At 44.8% G+C, this 25,588-nt stretch overlaps 1 protein-coding gene and 1 long non-coding RNA gene across 3 annotated transcripts in view; one reads left to right on the plus strand and one right to left on the minus strand.

Moving 5' to 3' along the window:
- MAPKAPK3 (mitogen-activated protein kinase-activated protein kinase 3) overlaps positions 1-20,549 on the minus strand; it is a 95,828-nt gene extending 75,279 nt beyond the window's left edge. For both annotated transcript variants that reach the window (XM_027836835.1, XM_027836834.1), the window contains exons 1-2: positions 20,459-20,549; positions 19,401-19,776 (exon numbers count right to left, since the gene is read on the minus strand). In XM_027836835.1, the coding sequence (XP_027692636.1) occupies positions 19,401-19,658 (258 nt within the window). In that variant the 5' untranslated portion in view covers positions 19,659-19,776; positions 20,459-20,549. The remainder of the gene's footprint in view (positions 1-19,400; positions 19,777-20,458) is intronic.
- LOC114024020 overlaps positions 20,308-25,588 on the plus strand; it is a 17,764-nt gene continuing 12,483 nt past the window's right edge. Inside the window, exons 1-2 of the long non-coding RNA XR_003566861.1 lie at positions 20,308-20,370; positions 22,636-22,824. This is a non-coding gene — a long non-coding RNA (uncharacterized LOC114024020). The remainder of the gene's footprint in view (positions 20,371-22,635; positions 22,825-25,588) is intronic.

Consider the following 25,588-nt stretch of genomic DNA (forward strand, 5'->3'; position numbering starts at 1 on the left):
TCCTAGAAAAGGCTGGAGGACACCTTGTTGGCTATGTTAGTACATTGCAGAGGGGATTCTAGTTCAGGTACATATTGACCTAGATGAATTAACCTCTGTTTGACTTTAAAGCCCTTTTTAACCATCCCCCTTCCTACTTTTCCAGTCTTCTACCTTTCTCCCCTCCCATACTCTAAGCCATAATGACACTGGCCTCCTGGATGTTCCTTACACATGGCCCTCCATCTCCTGAGTATTTCACTGGTTGTCTCCTGTGCCTGGTACTCTCTACTTCACCATCTCTGCCTCCTGGCTTCCCTGGCTTCCTTTATAAATCAGGTCAAACCCCACCTTTTTCAAGAAGCTTTTCCCAGTCCTAAGCCCTAGTGCCTTCCCTCTGAGCCCATCCTACTTTACCCTGTCTGGATCTTGTTTGCACAGAGTCGTTCACATGTAGTGTCCCCCACAAGACTGTGGGCTCCTTGAGAGCAGGGACTGACTCCTTCCTTTCTTTGTATCCTCAGAGCACAGTGCCTGGCACACAGTAGGTACTGAATGAATGATTAGTTTAATGCTACCAGCAAATTGGCTGCTGATGACTGACTAACTAGATGGTCTCTAAGGTTCCTTCTAAGTCTCAGAGTCTGTAATTCTGTGTATGTTAAGCAGGGAGAGAAGGTAAGTTTCAGAAGGAGCTGAGATCACCTTTAGCTGGGTAGTGAGTAGGGAGAAGCAGATAACGCTTGAGACTGAGCCTTGCAGGAAGGATAGAACTGGGGTCTTGGTGGCTCTCTAACTTAATTACATATGGAGAAATTTGGAAGAATGTACTGAGTCAAAATATTTCATCTGGAAATAACATTAGAAATCAGCTCGGCATCTATTTTATAGATGGGGAAACTAAGGTGGGATCAGGCAGAGCAGGTAAGGAGAGAATGTACAGGGACGAAGTTACAGAATCTCTCCATCTGTTGGCACATCCTTGGCACCTCCATAATGTCCATGGAATATCTGTCAGTCTAGTGGAGTGAATACTCACATGGAGGAGATCACTAAAGACTCATCAGTCTAGTAATCTCAGATATCAGTGCTTTGTAGTACAGCTTTACCTCTTCTTTCTACTCCTAGACTCCTTTTTTTGTCAACTCTCCCAAATTCTTCAAGATCATAAAACCCTGGAGAATGATATACCTTATAAATAATGTGTTAACCTGGCCAAATGGTCATGGCCAGGTGACTGGACAGAGTCTGTGACTTTACCAAGTCTTCTGCCATGACCATCCTAATGACATTAGCTGCTGCATCATGGCTGAATGTCCCTTGGATAAGGGGGCTGGACTACATTGACTCCAAAGTCTCCTCCAGCTCTCACACAGAACATTCTGTGTTCTAAGCATTATTCTAATTTTCCTGTTCTACACTTTGTGCTATGACATCTCTTTTAGCTCTGAATATATTTGATGGTCCCTCTAAGCTCTGTCATTCTATATTCTATGAAAGCCCAGGAAAAACAAAAGAACAAACCCCTCCCCTTCAAAAAAAAAATAACAAAAAACAAAACCAGAAGAAGGCTTCTAAAGAAGCCTTAGAGTCCAGGAATGGTGGGTCTCGGTAAAGGCAACCATTTACTCCATCTTTTTTTCTGGGGAAGTCAATAATTCTCAGAAGGAAGTAACTTCATTGACGACCCCAGACAAAAAGAATGCCTACCCTGTCTACATTCAAAGAGCCCTGTCTATATTCCTCATTTAATACATACTGCCTTGACTATGCTTTTGAGCTGTTTACTTTTTCAAAAGGACACCAGGTCTACAGGACCTGGAAAGGACTTCAGAAGTCACATGTGTAAGCCCTATCTCCTAACCTAGACTTTGCTCCCTACCAGTAAAGCCCCATGTCATATTCTTTGTATCCTACAAAGAGTTATACACATGGTACACACTCAATAAACACTGATTGAACAAATAAATGAATAGTGTTTTTCCTGGGAATTAGAAAAGAGTACTCTAGAAAACAGCTTTGCCAGAGTAGAAAGAAAAATAAATCATAAATTTCCTGTCTGGGCCCCAACTTCCCCATCTGGAAAAAGGGTTAAACAATCTTTCTTTACTCTGAAATTCTAGGATCCATAAGGTGTCGATATTGAGAAAGTTGGCAAGTGTATTAGCTGCATCACTAACTTGGTGGTTTGCCCAAAAGGCAAATCACTTGAAGCTCTCTGAGGCCCAGTTAATTCATCTCCCAAGAGAGAGTTAGTAACTCCTAAGGTTATAAGGAACAAAAGAGAAGTTAAGGGATACAGATGTACATGCATATATTACACATACATATATGTGTATATGTATTAGATACATGTATCAATGTATGCATATACAAGTATCAATATCTGTATATATACATACATATGTATCAATACATGTGTATACATACATACACATACACATACACACACACAAGGAGTTTTATCATAGTTTCGGGTCCAGCCTCCCTAGAACTCTGAGATTTTCAGGTCCTTTGGTGTATTTGACATGGTTAGGTGAGGCTTTAGTCACCTTAAAGATAATTTTTTACATCTATATAGCATCTTACAGTTTAAAATGTCCTCACATCTAGTATCTCTTCTAGGAGGTAGAAGGAGAACTGTCCAGAAAAACCTGGGTTCCAGTCCGAGTTTGGCCAATAATAATTCATCTTTGGCCTTAACAAAGTTACTACTCTTTCCTGGGCCTCAGTTTGCCTACCTGCAAAATGACAGGAGAATGACTAGATGATCCCTCAGGTTCCTTGTAGCTCTAACATTTCTACTGTTATAAACCTGTGCATTGGCTCTGTCTGACCAACAGAACAAAGTATTATTATCCCTGTTTTGCGAATGAGGAAGTGGAAGCTCAGAAAAGGAAAGTGATCTAGCACAGGTCTAATAGCAAGTCAGAAGCAGAGATAAGAACCTGACAGGAACCTGTTTGCAAATAGGTCTTTTCAATGCTACCAAGGCAACTGAGTGGGAAGGGCTCAGAAGGTAAGTTTGAACAGCCAAGAGCTCCCTTCACTGGGTGCTGAGCTCAGGGGAGGAGCAAAGTTTCTGGGCCAAAGGGGTAGGGAGAGTGTGGAAATCCCAGGTAGGCAGCTGACTTGGAAATGCCACCAATCAGGAGAAACCATATGGTGTGAAACTTCTGACAGAGCTGCATCCTCCATAAGGGGAGTGAGTGGTCAGTCATGGACATGCTGCTTATCCCAAGGGATGTAGGAAGGCTGTCTTGCCCTCAAAGAATTGTGTTCACCTACTGGAAAAGTCCCCCATCAGAGGTCTATTCCTCCTCGTTAAGTATTGCACAGTCAAAGCTCCTCTTTAAAAATTAAACACTCAAATCATATAGTGATCTATCTTGCATTACTGAGTCTATCAGAAGACGTAGGGGATGGGGGAACCACAGCCATTGGGCGTGGAAACTCCAGAGAATTCCTCTTGTCTGTCTGGTGGTTGCCAAGGGTACTACCATCTCCAGGCCCATCTGCTTTTGTTGATTTAATAATCAACCTGTTTTTGTCGCAGGCTAGAATCAACAGGTTTGTGAATGGGGGTGTGGGTGGGGAGGGGGAAGCGGCAGAGGAGGAAAAAGAGGATATTGTAAAACTAGAAAGTCCCAGAAGTAACACCCTATCCATAAGGCCCTCAGATATTCTCACCTAGCCTGCAGTATAGACAAGCCACGACTTGCCAATAGCCACCCCACCCATTCTAGAGGCACTAAGGAAGGCTTAGTGGCTCCCACAGAATGGGGAATTAAATGCTTGTTTCACTCCCTGCATGGACTGGCTCAGCTCATAATTTCTACTACCACAGGGAATATTCCTGTTTCTTTAATGGCCTTTTAATGACTCACTTCAAAGTGATGTCAAGTTTGACTATGGAGTGGTGGCAAGAGAGCTGGCTTTGTCTTTGAGGGACCTGTGTTTCAATACTGGCTCTGCCATTATTCAACACTGGCTCTGCCATTATGCCACCTATGAGACCGTGGGCCTTTCTGCTCTGTTCTTTCTGCTCTCAGTTTCCTACTCTGTAAGAAAGGGACTGGGCTAGATGACCTGTAAGGCTCCTTCTAGGGGCAGCTAGGTAGTACAGCAGATAGAGCACTAGGCCTAGAGACAGGAAGATTTGAGTTCAAATCTTGCCCCAGGCACATATGACTGTAAACAAGTTGCTTCACCCTGTTTGCCTCAGTTTCCTCACCTGTAAAATGAGCTGGAGAAGGAAATGCCAAACCACTCCAGTATCTTTGCCAAGAAAACCCCAAAAGAGGTCATGAAGAGTCAGACACAACTGCACAACAATAAAGATCTCTTCTACCTCTAAATCTATAATATTATGATACCATGGCAAAAGTTTCCATTATGTCCAATACAAAGATTTCTTTCCATGTTGCCTCTCCTATGCCTCACTTGTATATTTTTTCTTGCTGATAGAGCTTCTGGATATTTCTTAATATCATCCACATTCTCCCCATTTCTCAAATGTGAAAACTGAGTCCAATGACCAAGAATGATAATCTGTCAGGATTGCTAGGTGGAGGAATACTAGTCTGTCTTGCTGCAGCTGATTCCACCAGTACAGCCCTCGAATGAAGACAGATTTTGGTTTCTGAAAAGAAAGAGTATCTCGTCAAAAGAGCCGAAGACCTGGAGTCAGAAGACATGGGTTCTGGTGTTGGCTCCACCACTTACCAGCTAAGTGACAATCTCTCTTATCTCTATTTCTCCATCTGTAAATTGGGTTGATCCTTGTCTTACCTGCCTCACTAGGTTGCTGCCATGAGGATTAGATATGAGAATGCATTTAAAAGCATTTTGGAAGCTGTAAAGCCCTGTAAAAATAAGCAACTGAGCAGTCCCCATTTGCACCAGCTTCTTAGCAGTTCTAGCTTCTAATGTCACAGACATTCTTCCTTATGGAGAGAAAAATCAAAAGAGGAAGAAAGTCTATGAGCTCCTTACAAAGCTAAATGGGTCCAGGGCCATTTGCCTCCAAATGAGTCCACTTCCCTTAACTAATGGAGCCCAGTAGGGCCCTTAAGGTCTAGGCCTAGGAAGGCTCAAACAGCACACAGAATGTGAACTGGGCTTTTAAGTACATACCCAAGCACAATCACTTTAGGCCAGTAGAGCAAGTCGCTGTTACTCAGCAGCAGCAGCCTGAATGAGACCTGAAAGGTCCCAGGGCACTGGTGGCAGGGGATACACATGGATGGAGATAATGGTGCTTGAGCTCCATCCTCCCCTCCCACATCCTCACTGCTCCATCTGACCTTACCTCTGCCCTGCCAATGGGGCACAGAAGCATCTATTGGCACAGAGGAATGAGGGGAGGCCATTGCTCCTTCTGCTGCCCCATATGCTGCTGGTTCTTGCCAGTAACATCTGAGACGCTTTGGGTTGGAAGTCTTCAGGCAGCCAAGTCTTGCATTCCCTAGCCCTTCACATGCCCACTCTTCCAAAATCTGTACCCTACCTAACTCACATCCCCCCTCTAGCCAACTTCCTCACTGTCTCACACATGCTGTACCCATTTCCACCTCCAAGCTTTTGCTCAAAGTTGGATCAAACATAGAATTTGAGAGTTTCAGGGGACCTCCACAGCTGGCCAGCTAGTCCAACCTATACCACTACCACGTACCAACAAGAGACCATCCAGCCTCCTACTTGGAGACCTCCAAGAAAGGGAAACCCACCACCTCTTGGAGTGGCCTTTCCCCCTTTGAACAGTTCTAATTGTTAGGAAGCTGCCTCTCACCCGGAATGCCCTCTGCCCTCTCTTCCCTTCATTCAAAGTATGCCCATGATTCAAATTCCAACTCCAATCTCTTCTATTCCAGGAACCTTCCCAGTCTACTCTAGCTCACTAGACCAACAGTTAATAGTCCTATCAGGGCTCCTAGGGGGCTCATCTCACCCTCACTTCAAAGCAAGGACCAGATCTAATACTCCCATTTCAATATTTCTCTAAGGTTCACAAACGACTTCCCCACAATGTCCCGAGAGGTGGAAAGGTATAATTCCTCTCCTTTGACAGAAAAGACAAGTGCAGCAGAGAGGGTAAGTGACTATTCTGAAGTCACAGAGTTGGCAGGATTCAAAGTCAGGTCTTCCAAGCCTAATGACGTCTGCCTTTCTGCTGTGACACTACTCATCTCCTAGATAACTCTGCATTCCTACAATGGGACTAACTGCAAGGAGTAGACATTGAAAAGATAGTTTATTAGAAAGAGAACTCAAGAAAGACCTGAGTTCAAATCCCACCTCTGACATTTATTAGCTCAGTGACCAGAGGCAATCACAACCTCCCTGATCCTCAGGTTCCTCGCTGGTAAAATGAGGGTGATAAAACTCATAATACCACTGTCACAGGATCATTGCAAGGATGAAATGAGAATGTATGTAAAGTACTTTGTAAAACCTCAAAGCCCAATATAAATGCCAGGTATTATTAGTAGACTGTTTGCCTTCAAATATCTGCAAAGCCACCATGGGATAAAAGAGATTAGATTTGTCCTGCTTGGCCCAGGAGAACTAGAAAAAAATGGGCAGAAGTTTCCAGAAGGCAGATTTTTGTCTTAATAGAAAAAACAACTTGTTCAGAATATTTAACTGCAATAACAACAACAATAATAAAGCTTGTATTAAGCACACTATGTGCAGGGAGCTGTGTGATGAGCACAAAGGTGTTTGTTCACAATATAATACATGATAAGTGTAGAAGAGGGGTACAAAGTGTTAGGAGATAGCTAAGAAGGGAAGTGGTCATTACTGACTACAGGTTAGGGAGAGGAAGGCAAGGTTTGGGAAGGCTTCCTGGGAGAAGTGGCATTTGAGTGGGTCTTTAGAAGAACAAGATGAGATTCAAGAGGAAAAAAGTGAGAAGAAGGGCATTTCAGGAACAGGGAACATCTCTAACCAAAGGGAACCAACAAGCCCTTGCATTTCTAATGTGGTGATGTCATTAACAGAAGTGATAAAGTCAGAGGGAGGAGAGAGTTGTAGGGGAGAGACTGCTTGGGTCATGCTGACTTTAAAGCACTGAAGGGACACACAGGTCCTGGGATGGAGGTCTTGGACAGCATGGGCTCACAAGGAGAGGAGAGGAGAGGGGAGGGGAGGGGAGGGGAGGGGTTTATGAGTCAGGACCTACAATTGATCTTAGAGGCCATCTAGTTCAACCTCCTCATCTGACTGATGGGGAAACTGAGGCCCAGAGAGATGAATTCACACAGGCTGTTAAGAGTCAAAGGTGAGATCTGAACAAAGATCCTCCGATTCTGGAGTCAGAGTCTCATCCTCTGTAACATGTTGGCTCCCCATGTCGACAGAAAGCTAAGAAAGTCTGTCAGGGATGGAGACAAAGACTCAAGAGTCATCTGCAGAGAGGTGATTGCTGAAGATGGGCAATCAGTGCACCTGCCAAAAGAACAAGGACAGAATGCTGGGGAGCAGCTACCTCAAGGGCTTAGAAAGAAAAGGCACTGAAAGAAACAGTGAAATTTATCTGGCAGATAGAAGAGGCAGCAGAGTGTGGTGTCCCTCAAGTTGAGTGCATTCAGAAGGATGGGAGGCTCCACAGAGAGGTCAAGGAGGACAAGGACTAGAGCAACAGGCGGCTGGATTTGGTGACGTCAGTAGACTTATCACCTCTGAGTGATAAGTGTGACCTCTAAGAAAGCAGCTTCCACAGGGCAATAAGGACAAAAGCCATAATACAAGTGGTTGAGGGAAGGGTGGTGAAAAAATAAAGGCATCAGGTATAGAATCTCTAGAGAAATTTGACCCTGAATAGATGAGACAGAGATAAGACCATAGCTGGATGGGGTAGAAGGATCAAGAGAAGGCTTCTCTTAGGATAGGGGAAGTCTTAAATATGCTTATAGACAAATAGAGAGGAACCAGCGGAGAAGGATAAACTGAAGGTGCACAAGAAAGATGATGGCTAGTAGAATGAGATCCAGAAGGAGGGAGGGAGGGCCACAGGGCCAGGAATCCAGGGAGAGGACTGTGTGACTCTGTAAGCAAGTTGCTTCACTCAACCTTAGTGAAGAATAGGAGGCTTCTTCTCAGCCCCTGAACAACTCTGAGAAACTGAGGAAAGGAAGTGAAGTTTCCAATCCGATGGTCTCAATCTCCCTTCACAGTGAAGTAGGATGCCAAATGTGTGCATGGTGGGGTGGAAGGAGAATCCAGAGAGGCTCTTAAGAAAGCAGAGAAAAGAGACAGGAAGCAAATAAGAGTAAGCAAATTACATGATCCTCTCTGAGATTTCCTCATCTGCAAAATGGGGATATTACCATGTACTACCTACTATATAGGGTTGTTATGAAGAAAGCCCTTAATAAACTCTAAAGTTGCTATAGAAATGTGAGCTAATTTATTAGGTGATCTGCTCAAGGTCACATTGCTGATAAGTAGCAAAGCTGTGATTTAAAAAGAACATAGCGTTGGGAGTCAGGAGTCCTGGCTTCTAATCCCAGGTCTGCCACAAGTGAAATTCCACCACTTTGCTGTTTCCTGGGAACACAGATTTAGAGGTGAAAGGCCATCTGGTCCACCTGGTCCCAAGAAGTAACTTGTCCAAGGACAGGGAGCTACTAAGTAGCATGGGCAGAATTTGAATCTAGTTCCTCTGATTCCAAATTCTGCCCTGTTGCCACTGTACCATGTCTCCTGTTTCGGTCCTTGCAGTGAAAGATCCACAATGAATTGCCCAAGAGAAAGCTCCCTGATCCAGATCACTTATTTGCAAGATATCCCATCAAGCATTTAAAAAGCAATTGATAGCCATGTGTTGGATGTTGACAAGTTGGATCGGATGACCACTTCTACCTCTGACGTCATGGGCTTCTATGAACCCTTGTATCATTTCCAGGACCCTGCCTCCTGTTGGGGAGACATGGGGGAGCAGGGACCCACTGGCACACTCTACCTGACTCTTGGGCTGCAGCTGATTCTGAGAATGGAGGCTTCCCTTAAGTTAAAAGGAGGGGTGGAAGAGAAAGAAGGAGAAAGAGATGAGTACAGGGAAGAGCTGAAAAGTTATAGGCTGGGCTAAAGCCCAGATAATCCGTACCATGCTGGGGGTTCAGGCAAAGAGAGATCTGCGTGGGAGGGAAGGAGAGAGCCAGGTTACATCTCCTCCTGGTATCCCCTTAGTACAAGGCATGAAGATGAGATGATGATGATGGATAACTCTGGGGACAGGAACCTTGCAAAGTTCTATTTAGGACTTGGGGTTTTAAATAGCCACTGAGCAGCAGGCCTCATTTCCAGGGCCATCCTCTTTATTACACATCCCTAATGAAAGGTTACTCAGCCTTTGACTTTTCTTTTCCAGCTACCTGGCTTCCAGTACCTTCCTTGCATCTATCTGAGTGAGATGAGGCATTCTTCTCTATCTGGAAGCGACAGACACGAGGGCAGAGAAGTAGAAACATAAAAAGGGTTGAGGCTTCTGGTTCACACTCAGGGAAAGAAAGGAGAATAGAAAGGAAGCCATACCTGGTATTCTAACCCCTGCCAAAGGACCAACAAGGCCAGTTCTAAGAAAAAGAGAAAGGGCGGTGTAATGGGAATAACCTGGGCCTGACACTTGGCTATGGAACATTGGAAAAGGCCTATCTTCTCCAAACCTCAGTTTCCCACTCTGTATAAATGGGAATGCTAATACTTGTATATTACCTACCGAAATACTTTATAAACTTAAAAGCAGGAAATACATCCAAGATATTGCTGGTATTGTTATTATTATTATTTCTGGCTAATACATTGGAATTGCCAGGCTAAAAGCAGGAGCCAAGAGAACTCATTCTGGTCACTTTCCTCCCCATAACACCCAATCCTGTGGCAGGTGGTTTTGTGGATCTTATCCAAGTTAAAAAAAAATCTCATTAAGCTGTAGCATGCAATTGTAAGGTTCTTTTAATTAGCTTTCATTTGCAAGAACCATTTGAAGTTGTGCAGCCAAGAAACCCTGTGTCTGCATCAAGTCTGCCATCACAAAATGGAGACCAGGCCCCCAGACTGCAATTAGGAGTAGGGATTATATCTCAGCAAGGCTCAGGGTCTGTTAATTCCACTCAAGCAAACAGTTATTAAGTGCCTACCATGGGCAATCCTCATCAGCCCTGCTCTCTCCACTTCCTGTATGACTGAATGCTTGAATCAACCCAAACTCTTCCACCGCCCTCAGGAGAGGTACAGGGGAAAAAGCAAAGGGTTCAGAATTAGGGGGTTCTAGCTCCGGGTCTGTCACTAATTCACTGTGGGAGCTTTGACAATTCTTTTTTTTCCCCTCTCTGGGCTTCCTCAGTTCCCTCACATGTAAAATGGGACAGTTGGCTTCCATTATTTTCAAAGGACCCCCTCAGTAGCTCAGACATTCTGGAATCCTCTACGACTCCAGGAACAGTGATGCCATTTAGATTTCACTGGCAAGGGTGAAAAGCTAACATCATCAGACAGCTACTTCACAATGGTCATGGAATACTATCCTACCCACCTTTTAATACCCAACTCAAGGCACAGGAAGCCTTCCCTGACCACCAAGCCCACAGCCCTTTCTCTTCTCTCTGAACACATTAACATACTGGTTGTCCTCAGGAGTTTACCTGCCTCTTATTTTAATCATTTTTTAAGTGTTAAAGGGCCCTTATCTCCCCAACTAAGCTATGAGCTCTTCAAGGGCACAGGGAGTCCAGCTCTGCCACAGGGGTGAAGCTGAGAGAGTACTAAGGACGCTCAATGAATACCGGTGGGGGCTGCTGATGCTTGCTCCATTTCACCCTGGAACTTCCCTAAATGCCTGGGGCCTTCTCACTCTAGAACATCTCTTTGCTGCGCTGACACCCTTCTCCTACTGGTGAATTTCTTTTAGGACCTCCATTTTGGGGATGGGCCTAGGCTGGCCATGTTTCATCCCCCTCTTGGTTGTGCTTCTGACTCTGGGGACCTTGTCACTATGACCCTTTCCTTTCAGTTTCCTTTTATGTGTTCTTATTCACCATTAGAATATAAGGTCTTAGAGGGCAGGGACTGTCTTTTTGTTTGTATTTGTACCTACAGTGTTTAGCACAGTGCCTGGCACAGAGTAAGGGCTTAATAAATGCTTGCTGTTTTCCATCTAGTGAGGAGGGCTTACCTTTGCAGACCACTGCAAAAGCTAAAAGGAACACTGATTCCTGCCCCATCCCCACCCCCCCACCCCCAAGATACCACACTGGAGCTACAATCTAGCAAAGAAGCCCTCCGCTAGCATTTGTCTCACCCAAAGTGACCCCAGCCTTAGCAACATGATCTGAAGAAACAGATGTGAAACACAGTGGCCTGTGGCTTCTTTTTGCGTGTGGGTGTTTTTTAAATCTCTCGGATTTAGTTTCTTAATTAGTAAAATAAAAGGATTGCAATAGGTGACATCTAAAATGAAAGGGATAGAATAAGATATATCTAATGTCCTTTATCCTCTGCAGCTTCTCTTCAGACCACAAAGTCTCTCTCTGCCTCCTCATCCTCCTGTTCTGATCATCCTCCTGTCTCTGCTCACCCGAACCAGGATTAAGGATAAGAATGAACAATAAAAGTGTTTATTTTCTGTATTGGATAGTTTTACACCTGTATGATTTTCTACATTTTTTTCAAGGCAACTCTAAATAACGATTCAGTTTTATAGTGGGCTATATAGGGTTTTGTGGGCTAGTCTGTAAAGCCAAATGTTATTTATAACATTATTTCAGGAAAACATATTTAAAATTTAAACAACCAATCTACAGGGGCAATCCATTTCTAAGTTGGGGACTTTGTGCAAATAAACAAGCTCATTTTACATAGTATCTTTAAAAAAAAAAAGGAAGAAGGAAATCTCGTGATTCTATTTTTAAGCTACAGCTAAGCATTTGACTCTGAAGGCCCAGGAGAACCTCTGAAGAGCAATGTTATTTAACTGAACAAATATATTGCAAGCACCTACTTTGGGCAGAGTGAGGCCAGGCATTAAGAGAGATAGAAAGGTTAGGTAAGAAAAGGTCATCACCATTGTAGACTTTATAATCTTGTAGGTCCACTGTGTGTCTGAACGAACCAAACCCTCTATGTTCTATATACTAAGAGAGATAAGACATGGTTTTTCCTTTCCTGAGCCTGTAGAATTGTAGGGTCATCCTGGGAAGATAAGGAATCTCCAAGAACCACAAGAGTGATTTTCTTATGAATCTTCTGCAAAACACCCTAGTGTGGCCCAAATCAGATTAAAATGCAATTGAAAAGTATTTAATAAAATAAATAAAAACACAACATAATGTTAATTCGTCATTTTTAAGTCAGGATGCAGCTGCAGGGATTCATTTCTACTTGAGATTGATATCACTTCCCTAAACCATCTCTAACCAAAACTGGAGACTGTCAAGTTGGGGAGAGGGAAGTAAATAAAGAAGGAATTTCTTTTCTTCAAGGATTTGGAGTCACAACACATCTGAGCTTCTGGGCAACTCTTAGAGGCAGCCGGCTATAAATGGATTTGGAAACAGAGAACTTTGGTTCCAATTCCAGCTCCAACACTTCCTATCTATATGACTTTGGGCAAGTCATGACTCCTTTGGGCCTCAGTTTCATAATTTAACTTCTGATTAGCATAAGCAATGAACCCTATGAAATTATCAGATTTACATTATTTGAATTTGCACTGCTTATTTCTATTGAGCCGGAACCAAGTACTATATTTTACATCATTATAACTTTGAATAGTGAGAATTCAAATACTGGAGATCACTTCATGGGATTCATTGTTTGCACTAATTAAGACTGAGTGGGCTTAGATATCCAGAGTCTTTTCCAAATGAACCTTAATATCCAGGCTGATTATTCATATAATGGGGTATACAGCCCTGGAGCTCACCAGCAGGGCGGCAAAAAGAGAGGCATGACCAGGCTCGACAGGTCTTCTCTTTGGGAGCAGCTCTGGTCAGAGGGCTGCTGAGAGCACCTGAGCTCTCAGATGAGCTACTTGGATCCTCCCCTGGTCTGGAGTAGTGGAAAGAGGACTAAAGCAGGAATGGGAAAGGCAGGTCTCAGGTCCTAGCTCTACTTACTTGCCTTGGGCAAATCACTTGACCTCACCTACTCTTTGGTTTCCTCATCTCTAAAATGTGGGGGTTGGACAAGCTGATCTCTAGGATTCCTTTTAGCTCTGATATTTTATGATTCACCCACCCACCTTCTCCCTTCCTCCTACCTCAGCCCAGGCAACTAAATATCAGATGTTTTTAAACCAAAAGAGCTCTTGGGACTCAGCTTTGAGGCAGGTTTCCCATGGGTTGGGACACACAAGGATACAATTCCAGGACTCTTCGCTTCTCAGCCCCTTCTCCCTAATAATCATAGGATTTTAAAGCTGGAAGTATACCTAGTCTATACCTCCCCCATTTTACAGAGGAGAAAACTGAGGATCACTGAAGTTAAGTGACTTGCCTAAGGTCACATTGTTAGTAAGTGAAAGAGCCAGGACTAGAATTCAGGCCTTATAATTTTAAAAGCAGGGATATACTTCATTCTTTGTATTCTTATGTCTTCAGTGTAGCTAGGTGGCACAGCACCCAGCTTGGAGTCAGGAAGATTGTAGTTCAAATTCCAACCTCAGACACTTACTAGCTATGTGACCCTGGGCAAGTCACTTAACCCTGTTTGCCTCAGTTTCCTCATCTGTAAAATAAGCTGGAAAAAGAAATGGCAAATCACTTTCACATCTTTGCGAAGAAAACCCCAAATAAGGTCACTAAGAGTTGGCCATAACTGGAAAATGACTGAACAACAACAACAAAATTCATATCCCAAGCACTTCCTCATTGAGAAGTTTATTTCTAAGCCTTCTTCAAAGCCCAGCTCAAGTTCCCTCCCCCATCCTTCAGGGAGCCCTCCCTGTCCACATCAGCTCACAGAAATCCTTCCTTCCTCTAAGCTCTTCAACTGCCTGCCCTGCCCAGCCAGCACTGGGCACCCACAGCCTGGCACTGTTTAGTACATTTTTTCTGTGTTCAAGTCTTGTCTTCCCCATATACTGTGAGCTCCCTGAATCCTACAACCACATGGCAAACAATTCCCTACCTTCTCCTCTCACCCACTACCCCAGAGGACTTAGAACAGGGCCTATATATGGTAGGGGCTTAATAAATGACTTAGTGACTGGGCAAGAGAAGCAGAAAGAATGAAGGGAGAGGGAAAGGGAAGCAACTGGTGCCTCTTTCCTTCTGGTTTCTGGTGATAGCTAAAGACACAGTAGCCCGATGGTAAAAAGGAAATAATAACTCTGTCTGAGAAGAGGCTGTGATCAGATGAACACTTGCAGCTATTACAGTCCTAAGATAAAGAGTGCTGTCTTTGGGACCAGCTTCTACCAGTCACTAGGAGGTGTCCTCCTAGGGAGCTCTGGAAGATGCCTAGTTTGACCCCCGACAAGATCTTCTCAAAACACCCCTGAATCTCCCCAGGGCACTTTCTGGGTAAGGCCCCAACAGCAGAAAAGGAACTTTGGCAGGTCAGCTCCCAGAATGGATTTCTCAGAAGGTTGGCACTGCCAGATGTTACTACCCATGGTACCCTTACAGTGAAATGGCTGAACTTTCTGGGTCAAAAAGCAAGTCCTACTGCTGCTAAAGAATTAATAGTAAAAAGTATTTACATTGAAATAGCTCCTTAGAGCTCATAAAGGGTTTTCGTACAACAATCCTGTTAAATAGGTAGTATACTTTGGGGAGGGATAGATGAGCAGTCAGGATCTGTGATTTCATCTGTGGAGGAAATCTCCCTCCACTAACACATCTACAATGTAGATCCCTCCACTAACACAGATCTACAACTCTTTTGTCTTAAGAGAGTTGCCTGTGAAGGCTACAAGGATGAATGACTCGTCATGGTTGGGCAGCCATTTGAACTGTCTTCCTGATCACAAGGTTGATCTTCTCCCCACTATTCCATTTCTAAGCCCAATTTAGGGAAGAGAAAAAAAGAGATACAGAGATGAAGAGAGGAGGAGATGAAGAGAGAGACAGAGACTTGCCTCGGGACGTACGGCTTGAATCCAGATTTAGCGCTCTTTCTGTGACATCATGCCATACCTGCCCTTCAGTATCTTGAAAAGATTCGTTATCTCATCCATTTGGATCCTTTCTCTATCAATGCAGACCACAGGCCTCTCTGCCTCAAGAAGATGGTTTTATGAGTTGTCATTGCTAAGGGGTTGAGTTTTCAGTGATGAGCCTCTCTAACGTTAGCTAGGCTGGCCCTCAGACCACAACCCATCTTAAGGCAAGTACTCAGAGAATCACAGATTTTTAAAGCTAAAAGGGACCTTGGAGGCCACTGAACGACAAGGAAACTGAGGCTGAGGGGAGTTAAATGACAAATTTAGAATCACACACCTAGTAAGTGTCTGAGGTGGGATTTGAACCCAGGATTGCCAGTCCAGTGCCCTATATACTGTACCATGGTAGGACCTGCCAGCACCTATGCCCAAACAGTATAATTGTGAGAGGCTGGGGAAAGGCAACAGAGGAGGATTTTGGTGGAAGCAAGTAAGAATGATCTATATCACAAAATACTTTAAGGTTCCCAAAGCCTCTCCATACATCATCTCATTGGATCCTATAAGACAAGGAGAGCATTTATTACTATCCTTATCATCTTCAGATGAAGCACAGAAAAATTAAATGCCAAACTTGGCCAAACGCACACAACTAGGTCGAATGCAGGGGCCAGGATTCAAACTCAAATCTTCTGGCTCCTAGTCCCATGGTATTTCTGATGGATTGGCTCACCTCAGCCACTAAGATGCTTGGCCACTTTGCTTTTTAAATCTAGATGCTAACAGTATCTAGCATAGGACTTCACACCCACCAAGAATTCTGATACTGACAAGCATGTAGGACCTCCCCTATTCCTGCCAATATTGTTAGCTCCTCCTGTTAGGATGGATGATATAAAAAGGGAGAGGGGTGAGGGTAGAGAAAGATTGAAGAAGACACACTCACTGATTTTTAAAGTTCCCCCAGAGTACTTCACCCTTTTTACTTAGATCCCAAAAAACCCAAACAGTTAAGAGATAATTAGATCAGCTCTGGTTTCAAAGGCAGAGAGATGTACTCTTTGGAAACTGCTACCAAAGGGAAAAAGAAGTTCCCCTACAGGGAGGGCTCCCTACACAACTTCTGTAAAGACTGCACAGGTCTTTGTACCGGTGAGCTTCTTACATCTACCCCTGTGACTCTGGTCCCACCACAAAGCAGTGTTTTGTTTGGTAAATGCTTACAACTGGTTTTCTTTCATTTAAAAAAAATATTATGCATGATACACTTTTAAGTGTAAATGGAATTACTAACATTTTCTCCACCACTTTCTTAAGACTAGACCATTCACAAAACAATAAATCAAGCCATGATTAGTAGTGTTTGACCACTGTAGAGGTGAACATGCTTAACGCTGAAAACTGAACAATTAGTTCTCTCCTCTTCAGGAGCTGGCTCCAACACAGCCATGCACCACAGCTACCAAACCATAGCATCGACAGGTTGGTGGTAGATGAACAGTATCTCAAGAGTTCAGCAAGCTTAGGATGGCACAGGGCCTCCACACCCCCTTTCCATGTCCACCTTTTCAGGATCCCCAACAACAACCACAGATTAAGCCCCGCCAATGAAAAGAAGCACAAAATGTGAGAGTTGGAAGAGACCAGAAAAGATAATTTAATCCAACCGCCTCATTAGGCAGATAGGGAAACTGAGGCCCAAATAAGTGCTTGCCCAGAGTTACACAGCTGGTTAAAAGTCAGAGTTAGGATTCCAAGTCAGGTCCCCTGTCTCCAAATTCAATGATCTATCCATTACACCTTGCAAGAGTGTGCCAGGGGCCACAGGGTTTATATGTCAACAACACTGGATTCCAGTTCAGGAAATAGAAGGCTGAAGCAACTTACACATGTCCCTCTTCCTCTCACGATCTGAGTTTCTGCAACCATAAATTGGGAAGCACTACATCTATCCCCTATTTCACAAGGTCATGGTAATGGTGACAGTCAAATGACTTAACAGGGGGTGAAAAAGCTTTGGAAAGTTAAAAGATGCCAGATAGAGACAGAGAACCATTTATGGAGACAGGATGGTGTCGTCTATACAACCTTTGTCTGGAAGGCAAGAAGAGAGATTTCCGGCATGTTCCAGCTTACTTGGTTTCCCCAGCTAAAAATGAAGTCAATAGAGCTCTCTCGTTCCACTCTTATCAGGAAGGACTAGCAGTGAGTATACCAGCTGCCCTCTCTCCCTAGAACAAATCTTTCCTCCATTCCACACAAGTGGCCCCAGAGCCTCAGCATCTGGGCACTCACACTCCACACAGAATCAGCCACCTCATGCAAGGTTCTCATTGTTCAAGTTAATAAGCAATTATTAAGCACCTACTCTAAGCAGAACTCTGTGCTGGGCCCTGGGGAAGATATAAAGTTTATAGAAGTCTTTGCCCTCAGAGAGTTCACAGTCAGGAAGATGACAGACAGAGATAATTGTTATACATGACATGAAGTGTGGACTAGAAAGATACAGAACAAGGCTAGGCAGATGCCTTGAGAGGTCTGCTCACCACTGACCTGCTCATCCCTGACCTGTAACTTCCAGATCACTGCTACCACAGGCCTTAACAGAGATGGTTCTGCATTGTCTTACAGTTCAGTCCTCAGGGGCCCCCAGAGAGCTCAACCTCGAGCCTCGCAGATGGAGCCTATAGTCCTAAAAGAACACATGTCCCCAAAGGGGATGGAATCAATTCTGCTACACCCATATAAAGAAAGTATCTATATATAAGTAGTCCCTATACAGTACGCTGTGGGCAGACAGGATGTGGAGGAGGTAGAGAAGATGTGGTCCCCGCCCTCTGGGAGCTTACAATGCAGTAGCAGGAGACATGAGTAACCCAGGCAACGGGGAGATTGAAGTATTTAAAAAAAGGAACCAGCCTGATGTCTTGTAAAGAACACTCAACCAGGAGTCAGGGGTCTGGGTTCTAGCCACAATTCTATCCCTATCTTGCAAGGTGACCTTGCAGAGGTCATTGCCTTTCTCTGGGCCCACTTCCTTCCATGTAAAATGAGAAAGCTAGAGTGAATGACCTCTAACGTCCCATCTAGTACGGACGCTCTGTGAACCTATGACATAGTGCAGGCTTGTTGATTACACAAACGAGCCAAATCGGGATCCCTCAAACTTGATCTAGGTTCAGGAATGGGCAATAATACTGTAGAAAAGGGATAATCCCTAGGACAATAACACCAGACACTGGTAGAAGCCCTCTAAAGATACTTAGGGAAAACAGTGTGGTGTCATTATCATCATCACAATAACAGCTAGCATTTATATAGTGTTTGCAAAGCACTTACAAATATCATCTCATTTTATCCTCATGACAACCCTGGGAGGAAAGTGCTATTATTTTTCCTATTTTACAGAGATGGCAACTGAGGCAGATGGAGGTTAAGTGAGTTGCATAGGGTCACATGGCTAGCAAATGTCTAAAGCAAGATTTGAATTCGTGTCTTTCTGACTCCAAGTTGAGTGCTTTATTCCCTGTGCCAGCTATTCTGGTAGAAAGGACATTGGTTTGGGAGTCTAGAGATACAAGCTGCGATCCCAGGCTCTGCCACTATTACCTTGGACAAATCATTTGAATCTCACTTTTCTCATCCATAAAATGGGGAATGATAGTAATTCTACTACATACCTCACGGTGATTATGGCCATCAAATCAGGCAATGGATTGTAAAGAACTAAGGTTGATAAACCACATAAATGGCTTTTTACTTTTCTCAGACATACTAGGATCCCCTCTTTCAACCATCTCCCTCCATACTCTATCAAGAAAGAACCTGGCTGACAGGATATTATGGAAAGAAAAAAAAATCAGAGAATGTCAGAGGTGGAAAGAGCCTCTAGAGGCATGGAGAACATGCATATCTCAACAGAAGTCCCAGCTATGATATTCTTGGCAAATGCCTATCCAGCCTGCTTGAAGACACTCAGTGATAGGAACCATATTATGGCCGCCCATTCCGCTTTTGGACATCATTAGTTATTAGAAAGTTTCTCCTTATATAGAATTGAGATCTGCCTCTTCACCAATGTCCCTAGTTCGTCCTTCTGGGGCCAACAGGAACAATCTAAGCTCTTCTACAAGACAGCCCTCCAGCACTTGGGAGCAGGCAATCATATCTTTCTCAAATCCTCTCATCTTCAGGTTAAACAGCCCTAGTTTCTTAAACTAATTCTCGTACAGCATACAAAGCATGCTACAAAAGTAGCTATATCATCTGCTGGCAGACAGTGTAGACGTTGGGGGAATGTGGACACACTCACCTTCAGCGCACACTTCTGGCCTGTCACCCTGTGGAAGCATTCCAAGACCTTTCCATTCACACCCAGGCCCAGCACTTGTTTTGACAGCTTATAATCATCAGTGACTGCATATTTCTTGGGCTCAACCTTGCTACAGGCCAGACTCCGAGGACCACTCTTGGCATTCTCTTGGATTCCTATTCCCATTGCTCCTCCAGGGCCAGGGCCTGAGGCTTCTTCTTCAGGTATCTGCTCCTCCCCTTCACCACTAGGGTCCATGGCAGGACCAGGGACCGGGGGGAAATAATGACCAAACACAGGGCTTCTCAGGGAAGACTCCTCATTCAGCAAGAGCCCCAGGCAAGGGGATGCAGTGGCGTGTGGCAGGGCTCATCACCTGAGAAGAAGAGGGAGAAGGTGTCAGGGCAGTGCTAGGAACATATCCAAGTGCCTGAGAAGTGAGAAAAAGACCACAAAGTGCAGAAAAGAAATACAACTGAAGGAATAGGGGTGGGGTGTGTCAAAGAGTCAGGAATAAAAGGAGCTACGGACAAGGTTGAATAATGGGGGGGAGGGCACAGAAAGGGGCAAAGTGTGTATTAAGTACAGGTGAGGCTGAAGACGGGTGTACTAGGGCCAAATGGAAGGGAAGAGAAGGGGGCTGAGAGCTGGTGAAGGGGGGCAGAGGGGGAGGCGGAGATAAAACTGAGAACACAGGTGGAGTGGGGGACAGATGTGCCTGAGTCTTGGGGGGAGAGGGCGTGAGGGGAGAGAGGAGTATCCCCGTGCAGGAGGGAAAGAGAGGGCCGGAGCTGAGATCAAGATCTGTTGGGGCCAGGTGAAGGAGGAGAAAGTTGAGGCTGAGCCACGATGAGGGGGGGGGGGGCGCAGAGCAGTAAGAGGCTGAGGGTACGCGCTCGGAGGGGGTGCAGAGGGCAAGGCAGAGGCTGGGCGCAGGTGCGCGGCGCTGTACCAGGTGTCTCCCGACCAGGTGAGGTGCTTAGGCACGGGGCAGGAAACTCAGAAGTGGGAGAAGAGGCCGGGAGGAGGCCAGGAGGGGGCCGGGAGGGGCTGGCTACCTGGAGGCGGCGGCGACGGCGGTGGCGGGCACTCTGGGGTTGTACCGGGAGCTGGACTCGGAGCCCGGGCCACGGCGGCCGACAGGCACTGGCCTGGGGCCCCCACGTGACCCGTCCCACGCGTCATCCCAACTTGGGGCCCCGCGCGGTCAGCCCTTAAAGGGGAAGGCCGGGACCCAGGGTCGGGGACCCGGAGGAGAGTGGCAGAGGCGGGGCCGGCGGGGCTCGGGGCCCCATACTCCGAGGGGAAGAAAGACAAAAAAGGAAGCAAAACCCAAACCCGAGCTCCAGTCCGACCCCCCCCCCCCCACTCCGCGGGCCAAAGCCCCAGGCCTCCCCGAACTCTGACCCGGCCTTCGCGGGGTTTGGCACTCCAGAGCTTAGGGGAGGTCAGAAAAGAGCGGGGAGAGGTAGAACTGGGCGGGAGAGAAGAACTCGCCCCCCACCCAAACAGTGGGCAAGAAATGGGAGCAGTGGGGGTCCGTGGAAAGAAGACAGAGAGCACCTAAAGCCGCGAAGGGAAAGCGTTACCGATGATCAAAGGGTGTAGACCTGGGGGGAAAGCCTTAGGGAATATCAAGGTCTACCTCCCTCGCGTTACTGAGGAGGAAACTGAGGCCTGGAGAGGACTCCTGTTAGGAAAAGGGTCAGGCCGAGAGTAGGGGTTCGGGGAGAACCAGGCTCCCCACCTTGAGGTTAAGACCTTCCTGGTTCACGTGGAAGAGGATTCAAGTTTTGGAAAACAGGGAAGACACAGAAAGAAAGAACCAGTCCCATCTGGCAGTCGGACCCGTAGCAAGAGGGGAAAGGATCCTAGTGTGGGGACAGGGACTGAATAGAGGGGTTCCTTTCCGTCCCATTCCGGGGATGGCACCGGTCCAGTCGCTAACCCAGATGTGCCTCTGCTGCCTCCTCTCGGCCACCTATGGGGCTGAACTAGAAGGCACTTCGGGCATTCTCAAAGACTTCCGTGGTCTTGGGTCTTTCCACTTAACTTCCCTTTTGCCTTACACAAGCTGTAGATATTATGATTTGGAGCTGAAAGGGACCTTGGAGGTTATCTAGTCCGACCACCTTTACGATTAAGGAAACTGGCGTAAAGAGGGGCGCTAAATTACCAAAAGTCCCACGACCACTAAGTAGTAAAGGAGGATTCTCACCTAGGTTATGTTAAGTCAAACCAACATTTATGAAGCCCCGGTCTTTTGCTTGCAAATTCCGAGTTCTTTCCATGGCCTGTAGAACAGCTGGTTAAGGTCCAGTCTCAGAAGAGGAAGGGAATAGTTATTTACTAAGCACCTACAGTGTGTCAGGCCCTGTGCTAAATGCTTTACAATTATTTTCTCATTTGATTCTCACAACAACCCTGTGAGGTAGGTGCTTCAATTCTCCTTGTTTCCCCAGTCAAGGAAGCAGACAGATTAGTGCTTAAGTGACTTGCCTAGGGTCACACAGCCAGTGTCTGAGGTCACATTTGAATTTGTCTCAGGTCTCCACTCTCCTTGCTCTATCCACTGTGTCACCTATCCACCTCTGGGCAGGTTATGAGTTCCTCAAGGGCAGAAAAGTTCTTGGTGTGCCCCTCCCCCTCCCCATAGGTAGGAGGCACTGAAGGATTGTTGATGGAATGAATGGATCCATGACCTCAGAGCCAGGAGCTGTTTCCTTTCTCAGAGCTTTTTCCCAATTGTTTCTGAAGTTTCTTGGTGTTACCGTCAAGGGTAGCTTTTGTTCTCCGGGGGAAGATTGAGTATTTGCCCTGTGGGTTTTGATTCTCATTCAACAAAACAAACATTTTCAGGGGCACTTACTTTATGTTCTGGGAAAGCCCTATACTTGTTTGCTAGATATACAAAATCAATGAGACAGGTTCCTCCGAGAACTTCTAGTCAGAATGGACTGTATGGGGTATTCAGGGAAAACTAGCACCTTTGGTGTGAGGGCAGGGTTGCTCAGCCACCTTTGGTGTCTGCCTGCCACCCAACTCTCACCTGTGGCTCCAAGAAGCTATAGCATGTTGGAGCCACCCCCCCCCCCAGTAAAACCATCTCAACAGATGGGCTAAGCTACATTGAGGGTTACCTCAACAGGCCTCAAACCTGTTGGTGCGTTAGGGGGGTGTCTACCCCAAGCATGTGAAGACTTCCCCAAGTGGAATGAACAATTTGTTCCAACAGCCATGAAGACAACTGGAGCAGGTGCCATGGAGTGCTTAGAGCTTGGTCCAACATCAAAGATGCCGAGGTCATCCAACTCATCATCAATAGTCCTGACTTTTGTCCTGCCACTGGACTTCAGTGACTCTGCAAGAGAGTTCGAGGCTGATGACTTTGTGAATCTCTGTCTCACTTAAATCCAATTCACAAGTAAGTTGAGATATCACCCTGTGATGTCACTAGTCCTCTTCAGAAACAAAAGATGAGCAAAAGTCAATCACAAGGGAGGAATAGAAACCAATAGAATAGGGTCATAGGGGAGGTCCCCCAGAGATCACCTGGGCTGAAATCCCGTTTGTAATGATTGACTATGTGTGTGGGCAAATCACTTACCCTTCCCCCCAGGCCTCAGTTTCCTCATCTGTAAAATGAGGGTTTGGACTAAATGGCCTCTGAGGGTTCTCCTGGCTCTAGGTCAATGATCTCGTCTAACTCCCTTTATTTTTAGATGTGGAAACTAACTCACTGTGTGGGGAGGGGACTCGCCCAAGGATACGCAGGAAGTAAATAAAAAAGCCAAGATTTGAATCCAGGCCCTCTGATCCCAGAGCTATTACTCTTCTTACTGTGCCATATTTGAATATGGCCAATGGCTTTGAGATGGGCAGAGAAACTACTAGGAATGGTCAGAAGAGGATTCCATTACTTCCAGGAGTGGGGTTGATGTTTGTTGATGAGGGGACATTTGAGCTGAGTGATTTTCAGAATATCTAGTGATTAAAAATGGGGCTGTGGTAGTCTCCCCTGAAATGTCTTTGGTACAACATGGGGGAACACTTCTGGTATTGGTGGGTACTCTGGATACTTCCTGATCTCTGTTCATACTGGTATGCAGATGGATTCTCCCCCTCCCCCCAATTAGGCAAACCTGATTATGGCGTACCACAATTTCTGCAAAACTGATAGAGACGTATCTAGGTTTTCACTTACATAACAGTATTATTATGGATTTTTCAGGATTATTCATTTTAGAAAACTGTCCTGTTTAGGTTTCTTTTAGTCAGCAGCACCCCCTAGTGCATTTAAAGTAGTATTTAATTTTTTAAAAAATTGATTTGCAGAAATTCTGTTTACTTACGAGCAGCACATCTGTTTTACAAAATGAAGAGCTGACAGATACAAAAACCAGAATTTATAAGATGGGAAAGATAGGCAATATTTATCTGCTTTACAAAAGGATTTAGGACATTGATTTGTTTGTTGATTCTTTAATTTATGAGAGAATTACCTGGCAGGGTTTCTTTATTATTATTATTTTTATTGATGTATTTTGTTTTTATATGATACTCATTTCTGAATACATCCTTTTCCACTGCCCACACTTAATCAGCCAGCCTTTATAATAAAGATTTTAAAAGAAAGAAAAATAGTTCCACAAAATCAACCAACTTGTCTACCTGGTCTGACAGCATATGCAACATTCTAACCACACCCATATAAATCTACCTCTGCAATCAAGGGAGGAAGGGCCATCTTCTCAACTCTTGTTCCACACCAAATTTGGCTATTTTAGTTATGAAGTTTCATTTTATTCTTCTTTCTGTTTTGGTTGTTTTAGTAGTTTTGTATATTGCAATTCTTATTCAACTTAACTTCACTCTCCACCAGTTCATATGTTTTCTCATTCCTCATGCTTCTCTGAACTATTCATTTATCGTTTCTTAGGGTATAATAATATTGTATTGCAAACATATACTAGAAATTTTTTTTTAGCAACTTGCACCAATTTTGTTTCCAGTTCTTTGCTACCACAAGGAAGGAAGGAAATATGCATTTATAAAAATTAAGCACCTACTAGGTGCCAGGCACATTGCTAAGCATTTTACAAATATTATCTAATTTGATCCTTATAACAACCCTGGGAGGTAGGTGCTATTATGATTCCCATTTTACAGATGAAGAAACAGATAGACAAAGATTGAATGACTTGCCTAGTATCGAATAGCTAGCAAGTATCTGAACTGGATTTGAGCTCCGGTCTTCCTGACTCCAGGCCCAGTGTTCTATCCACTGTGCCACCCAGCTGCCCACACACACAAAAAAGTTGCAATGACTATTTTGGTATACGTAGGACATGCCTTTCTGCCTTTAACCTCCTTGTGCTCTGTGAGTAGCAGTGAGATCTCTGGGCATGGACATCCTAGTAAATACATTACCCTGCTTCCAAGGCTTACAATAAGAAGAAGCATTTATTAATGGGGGACTGGGGGGAGGGCAGAGGGAGAAGGAATGCAAAGACAAAATGAAAAACCCACCTTCAGGAACCTTGCATTTTCCTGGAAGGATACAACCTTTATACAGATAATTAAATGCAAAGTAAGTTGAGGAAGGAAAGCTCATTAACAACTAGCAGGGGAGGTGAGAGGTGGGAGCAGGGTGTAGAAGAAGAAAGATTTCCCACAGGAGTTGTCATGGATGAGCCTTGAAGGAAGCTAAAGATTCTAAGGAGTGGAGGTAATGAGCAAGTTCATTCCTGGGATGGATGAATGCCTACGTAAAGTCAGAGATGTAGGAGATGGAGTGCTGAGTCTGGGGCCCAGCAAATGGGCTTCCTTTGTTAGGACATCCTATAGACTTCTGGAAAGTGAATAATGTTAAATGAATCTTAGAAGGTAGACTGGAGGGGATTCTCATCAATTGGGGAATGGCTGAACAAATTGTGGTATGTGATTATGATGGAATACTGTTGTGCTATAAAAAATGTTGAGCAGGCAGGATGCTCTCAGAAAAACCCGGAAAGACTTACGTGAGCTGGTGCAAGGTCAAATGTACTGTGTACAAAGTAACAGCAATAAGTTTGGAACTATGCCCAAATGGCTATAAATATGTGCATAGCCTTTGACCCAGCAATAGCACTTCTAGGTCTGATTCCCAAAGAAATCATAAAAATGGGAAAAGGACCCACATGTACAAA

Source organism: Vombatus ursinus, unplaced genomic scaffold (genome assembly GCF_900497805.2).
Source record: "Vombatus ursinus unplaced genomic scaffold, bare-nosed wombat genome assembly UNPS02014820.1, whole genome shotgun sequence".
NCBI lineage: Eukaryota > Metazoa > Chordata > Mammalia > Diprotodontia > Vombatidae > Vombatus > Vombatus ursinus.